General features: G+C 38.8%; 1 protein-coding gene across 1 annotated transcript in view; it reads left to right on the top strand.

Annotated features, from left to right (window-relative positions):
• Positions 1–708: 708 nt before the first annotated feature.
• rnmt (RNA (guanine-7-) methyltransferase) overlaps positions 709–6,922 on the top strand; it is a 14,717-nt gene continuing 8,503 nt past the window's right edge. The window contains exons 1-4 of the mRNA XM_059350749.1: positions 709–838; positions 5,265–5,374; positions 5,954–6,083; positions 6,202–6,330. Of these exons, the coding sequence (XP_059206732.1) occupies positions 5,273–5,374; positions 5,954–6,083; positions 6,202–6,330 (361 nt within the window). The 5' untranslated portion in view covers positions 709–838; positions 5,265–5,272. The remainder of the gene's footprint in view (positions 839–5,264; positions 5,375–5,953; positions 6,084–6,201; positions 6,331–6,922) is intronic.

Here is a 6,922-nt window from a genome sequence, read left to right as displayed (position 1 = left end):
GCAGGTTCTGTTTCCTTCATACATCACAACCAGCTGGACCTGATCAATACACGCCCCGGCTCCTCCCACTGATCAATACATGCCCCGGCTCCTGTAACTGATCAATACACGCCCCGGCTCCTGTAACTGATCAATACACGCCCAGGCTCCTCCCACTGATCAATACATGCCCCGGCTCCTCCTACAGATCAATACACGCCCCGGCTCCTCCCATTGATCAATACACGCCCCGTCTCCTCCCACTGATCAATACACACCCCGGCTCCTCCCACTGATCAATACACGCCTCGGCTCCTGTAACTGATCAATACACGCCCCGGCTCCTCCCACTGATCAATACACGCCCCGGCCCCTCCCACTGATCAATACACACCCCGGCTCCTCCCACTGATCAATACACACCCTGGCTCCTCCCACTGATCAATACACGCCCCGGCTCCTCCCACTGATCAATACACACCCCAGCTCCTCCCACTGATCAATACACACCCCGGCTCCTCCCACTGATCAATACATGCCCCGGCTCCTCCCACTGATCAATAATTAACCCTATAAATCTGATCCAGGACCAGCTGATCTATTATAATATAATTATAACTGATAACAAACATTTTATTTATAATATTAATGTTGTTGTTGTTGTTTTTTTTTGTTTTTTTATCAGTTAAATGAACCAAACGGCTTCCGTCTGCTTGTCGCTGAAATATGACGTAAGCACACCCGGAAGCGCCAGAGTCACGCTGCTGCTGCAGACTGTGCTGAGTTTATTGTTTGTATCTAAACTTTGAGACTTTTTATCCCATTAGAGGAACTTTTACCGTCTGTTGATCATCAGCAGGTTTGTTTATTTGTTTATTTATTTATTTATCAGCAGCCCGTCTGTCCGGCTGCTTCCTGTTGGTCCCACAAACAATTATACACAAGGAACGGATGAATTAGACTTAGTTAGCAGCTAACGGCTAACAGAGTGGAGAGATCTTTCTCTTTATTAAAGAGTTTATTTATTATTTATATATTATAATAAGTTGATCGAGTTTTAACTGAGTTTTGTTGGTTTATTAACTCCTGCAGCGGACAGTTTCCTCTCAGCTGATGAATCCATCTGAGTTTATAGTTATAATGTTTTTGTTTTTTATCTGACGGATCAAACAGTAATAATAATAATAATAATAATAATAATAATAATAATAATATTCCATTCAGTTTATTTGTCCAAAAGCCACGCAAGACAGGACAGATAAACAAACACAACAAGAATTTATTGTATAATTATTTGATTTTTTGATTGCCAGTTGAAAATGAACGAATGATACTAAATATTATTAATATTTATATAATATATATATATATATATATATATATATATATATAATTAATATTACTATTAAGAAGCTCTACTGGGACTAAATATTATATATTAATACTACTGGGACTAAATATTATGTATTAATACTACTGGGACTAAATATTATATATTAATACTACTGGGACTAAATATATATTAATACTACTGGGACTAAATATTATATATTAATACTACTGGGACTAAATATTATATATTAATACTACTGGGACTAAATATTATATATTAGTACTACTGGGACTAAATGTTATATATTAATACTACTGGGACTCTTCTCTTCTTTTAATCTCTCCGTCTGTTCTTCTCTTCTTTTAGTCTCTCCGTCTGTTCTTATCTTCTTTTAATCTCTCTGTCTGTTCTTCTCTTCTTTTAATCTCTCCGTCTGTTCTTCTCTTCTTTTAATCTCTCCGTCTGTTCTTCTCTTCTTTTAATCTCTCTGATGTTCTTCTCTTCTTTTAGTCTCTCCGTCTGTTCTTCTCTTCTTTTAATCTATTTGTCTGTTCTCTTCTTTTAATCTCTCCGTCTGTTCTTCTCTTCTTTTAATCTCTCCGTCTGTTCTTCTCTTCTTTTAATCTCTCCGTCTGTTCTTCTCTTCTTTTAATCTCTCCGTCTGTTCTTCTCTTCTTTTAATCTCTCTGATGTTCTTCTCTTCTTTTAGTCTCTCTGTCTGTTCTTCTCTTCTTTTAATCTCTCCGTCTGTTCTTCTCTTCTTTTAATCTCTCCGTCTGTTCTTCTCTTCTTTTAATCTCTCCGTCTGTTCTTCTCTTCTTTTAATCTCTCCGTCTGTTCTTCTCTTCTTTTAATCTCTCTGATGTTCTTCTCTTCTTTTAATCTGTCTGTTCTTCTCTTCTTTTAATCTCTCTGATGTTCTTCTCTTCTTTTAGTCTCTCCGTCTGTTCTTTTCTTCTTTTAATCTATTTGTCTGTTCTTCTCTTCTTTTAATCTCTCCGTCTGTTCTTCTCTTCTTTTAATCTCTCTGATGTTCTTCTCTTCTTTTAGTCTCTCTGTCTGTTCTTCTCTTCTTTTAATCTCTCTCTGTTCTTCTCTTCTTTTAATCTCTCCGTCTGTTCTTCTCTTCTTTTAATCTCTCCGTCTGTTCTTCTCTTCTTTTAATCTCTCCGTCTGTTCTTCTCTTCTTTTAATCTCTCTGATGTTCTTCTCTTCTTTTAATCTGTCTGTTCTTCTCTTCTTTTAATCTCTCTGATGTTCTTCTCTTCTTTTAGTCTCTCCGTCTGTTCTTCTCTTCTTTTAATCTCTCTGTCTGTTCTTCTCTTCTTTTAATCTCTCCGTCTGTTCTTCTCTTCTTTTAGTCTCTGTCTGTTCTTCTCTTCTTTTAATCTATTTGTCTGTTCTTCTCTTCTTTTAATCTCTCTGTCTGTTCTTCTCTTCTTTTAATCTCTCCGTCTGTTCTTCTCCTTTTAATCTCTCCGTCTGTTCTTCTCTTCTTTTAATCTCTCCGTCTGTTCTTCTCTTCTTTTAATCTCTCCGTCTGTTCTTCTCTTCTTTTAATCTCTCCGTCTGTTCTTCTCTTCTTTTAATCTCTCTGTCTGTTCTTCTCTTCTTTTAGTCTCTCTGTCTGTTCTTCTCTTCTTTTAATCTCTCTGTCTGTTCTTCTCTTCTTTTAATCTCTCTGTCTGTTCTTCTCTTCTTTTAGTCTCTCTGTCTGTTCTTCTCTTCTTTTAATCTCTCCGTCTGTTCTTCTCTTCTTTTAATCTCTCCGTCTGTTCTTCTCTTCTTTTAGTCTCTCTGTCTGTTCTTCTCTTCTTTTAATCTCTCCGTCTGTTCTTCTCTTCTTTTAATCTCTCCGTCTGTTCTTCTCTTCTTTTAATCTCTCCGTCTGTTCTTCTCTTCTTTTAATCTCTCCGTCTGTTCTTCTCTTCTTTTAGTCTCTCTGTCTGTTCTTCTCTTCTTTTAATCTCTCAGTCTGTTCTTCTCTTCTTTTAATCTCTCTGATGTTCTTCTCTTCTTTTAATCTCTCTGATGTTCTTCTCTTCTTTTAATCTCTCCGTCTGTTCTTCTCTTCTTTTAATCTCTCCGTCTGTTCTTCTCTTCTTTTAATCTCTCTGATGTTCTTCTCTTCTTTTAATCTCTCCGTCTGTTCTTCTCTTCTTTTAATCTCTCCGTCTGTTCTTCTCTTCTTTTAATCTCTCCGTCTGTTCTTCTCTTTTAATCTCTCCGTCTGTTCTTCTCTTCTTTTAATCTCTCCGTCTGTTCTTCTCTTCTTTTAATCTCTCTGATGTTCTTCTCTTCTTTTAATCTCCATCTGTTCTTCTCTTCTTTTAATCTCTCCGTCTGTTCTTCTCTTTTAATCTCTCTGTCTGTTCTTCTCTTCTTTTAGTCTCTCCGTCTGTTCTTCTCTTCTTTTAATCTCTCCGTCTGTTCTTCTCTTCTTTTAATCTCTCCGTCTGTTCTTCTCTTCTTTTAGTCTCTCCGTCTGTTCTTCTCTTCTTTTAATCTCTCTGATGTTCTTCTCTTCTTTTAATCTCTCTGTTCTTCTCTTCTTTTAATCTCTCCGTCTGTTCTTCTCTTTTAATCTCTCCGTCTGTTCTTCTCTTTTAATCTCTCCGTCTGTTCTTCTCTTCTTTTAATCTCTCCGTCTGTTCTTCTCTTCTTTTAATCTCTCCGTCTGTTCTTCTCTTTTAATCTCTCCGTCTGTTCTTCTCTTCTTTTAATCTCTCTGATGTTCTTCTCTTCTTTTAATCTCCATCTGTTCTTCTCTTCTTTTAATCTCTCCGTCTGTTCTTCTCTTTTAATCTCTCTGTCTGTTCTTCTCTTCTTTTAGTCTCTCCGTCTGTTCTTCTCTTCTTTTAATCTCTCCGTCTGTTCTTCTCTTCTTTTAATCTCTCCGTCTGTTCTTCTCTTCTTTTAGTCTCTCCGTCTGTTCTTCTCTTCTTTTAATCTCTCTGATGTTCTTCTCTTCTTTTAATCTCTCTGTTCTTCTCTTCTTTTAATCTCTCCGTCTGTTCTTCTCTTTTAATCTCTCCGTCTGTTCTTCTCTTTTAATCTCTCTGTCTGTTCTTCTCTTCTTTTAGTCTCTCCGTCTGTTCTTCTCTTCTTTTAATCTCTCCGTCTGTTCTTCTCTTCTTTTAATCTCTCCGTCTGTTCTTCTCTTCTTTTAGTCTCTCCGTCTGTTCTTCTCTTCTTTTAATCTCTCTGATGTTCTTCTCTTCTTTTAATCTCCATCTGTTCTTCTCTTCTTTTAATCTCTCCGTCTGTTCTTCTCTTTTAATCTCTCTGTCTGTTCTTCTCTTCTTTTAGTCTCTCCGTCTGTTCTTCTCTTCTTTTAATCTCTCCGTCTGTTCTTCTCTTCTTTTAATCTCTCTGATGTTCTTCTCTTCTTTTAGTCTCTCCGTCTGTTCTTCTCTTCTTTTAATCTCTCAGTCTGTTCTTCTCTTCTTTTAATCTCTCTGATGTTCTTCTCTTCTTTTAATCTCTCTGATGTTCTTCTCTTCTTTTAATCTCTCCGTCTGTTCTTCTCTTCTTTTAATCTCTCCGTCTGTTCTTCTCTTCTTTTAATCTCTCCGTCTGTTCTTCTCTTCTTTTAATCTCTCTGTCTGTTCTTCTCTTCTTTTAATCTCTGTCTGTTCTTCTCTTCTTTTAATCTCTCCGTCTGTTCTTCTCTTCTTTTAATCTCTGTCTGTTCTTCTCTTCTTTTAATCTCTGTCTGTTCTTCTCTTCTTTTAATCTCTCCGTCTGTTCTTCTCTTCTTTTAATCTCTCTGTCTGCTCTTCTCTTCTTTTAATCTCTGTCTGTTCTTCTCTTCTTTTAATCTCTCTGTCTGCTCTTCTCTTCTTTTAATCTCTTTTTAAATTTGTTGTCAACACTTTTAATGTTGTAATTCTATTGATTATATTGATCCGTTGATCTGTTGAACATATTTTATTGATTTCCTGTGAAACAGAGTGAAGGATGGAGACGCTGAAGGACGAAGAGCCTCCAGGACAGAAAGCTGAGAGGAAGAGGAGGCACGAGGACGAAGAGCAGGAGGAGGAGGGGCCCAATAAGAAACAGGTAGACCCACTGAAGTTATTGATTATTGATCTGTCCAGCAGGTGACTGATCACAGCGTGAAGTTATTGATTATTAATCATCAGGTGAGTGACCACAGTGTGAAGGTGGCGAGCCACTACAACAGCCTACAGGAAGTGGGTCTGGTTTACTGGTTGACTGATATTGATTATTACTGACTGATATTGATTATTGATTATTAATCATCAGGTGAGTGACCACAGCGTGAAGGTGGCGAGCCACTACAACAGCCTACAGGAAGTGGGTCTGGTTTACTGGTTGACTGATATTGATTATTACTGACTGATATTGATTATTGATTATTAATCATCAGGTGAGTGACCACAGTGTGAAGGTGGCGAGCCACTACAACAGCCTACAGGAAGTGGGTCTGGTTTACTGGTTGACTGATATTGATTATTACTGACTGATATTGATTATTGATTATTAATCATCAGGTGAGTGACCACAGCGTGAAGGTGGCGAGCCACTACAACAGCCTACAGGAAGTGGGTCTGGTTTACTGGTTGACTGATATTGATTATTACTGACTGATATTGATTATTGATTATTAATCATCAGGTGAGTGACCACAGCGTGAAGGTGGCGAGCCACTACAACAGCCTACAGGAAGTGGGTCTGGCTGCCAGAAGTCGAAGCAGAATCTTCTTCATGAGGAACTTCAACAACTGGCTGAAGAGCGTTCTGATCGGTAAATCTTTACTCCTCATTGATTAGTTGTCAATATCAGATGGACATCAGACTTTACTGATTGATCTGGGAAAGGAACAGATGAATGTCAGCTGATTGGCTGTGTGTGTGACTGACAGGTGAGATCCTGGAGCAGGTGCGGGGGGCGGGGCCTGCTGGCCAGGTGTGTGTGTTGGACCTGGGCTGTGGGAAAGGAGGAGACCTGCTGAAGTGGAGGAGAGGAGGGATCAATCACCTGGTCTGTGCAGGTAACGTTCTATTGAGATCAATCACCTGGTCTGTGCAGGTAACGTTCTATTGAGATCAATCACCTGGTCTGTGCAGGTAACGGTTCTATTGAGATCAATCACCTGGTCTGTGCAGGTAAAGGTTCTATTGAGATCAATCACCTGGTCTGTGCAGGTAACGTTCTATTGAGATCAATCACCTGGTCTGTGCAGGTAACGTTCTATTGAGATCAATCACCTGGTCTGTGCAGGTAACGTTCTATTGAGATCAATCACCTGGTCTGTGCAGGTAACGTTCTATTGAGATCAATCACCTGGTCTGTGCAGGTAACGGTTCTATTGAGATCAATCACCTGGTCTGTGCAGGTAAAGGTTCTATTGAGATCAATCACCTGGTCTGTGCAGGTAACGGTTCTATTGAGATCAATCACCTGGTCTGTGCAGGTAACGGTTCTATTGAGATCAATCACCTGGTCTGTGCAGGTAACGGTTCTATTGAGATCAATCACCTGGTCTGTGCAGGTAAAGGTTCTATTGAGATCAATCACCTGGTCTGTGCAGGTAACGTTCTATTGAGATCAATCACCTGGTCTGTGCAGGTAAAGGTTCTATT

Source organism: Centropristis striata, chromosome 14 (assembly GCF_030273125.1).
Source record: "Centropristis striata isolate RG_2023a ecotype Rhode Island chromosome 14, C.striata_1.0, whole genome shotgun sequence".
Classification (NCBI taxonomy): Eukaryota; Metazoa; Chordata; class Actinopteri; order Perciformes; family Serranidae; genus Centropristis; species Centropristis striata.
Note: the sequence above shows the minus strand (reverse complement) of the source record. Positions and strands in the feature narration are given on the sequence as shown.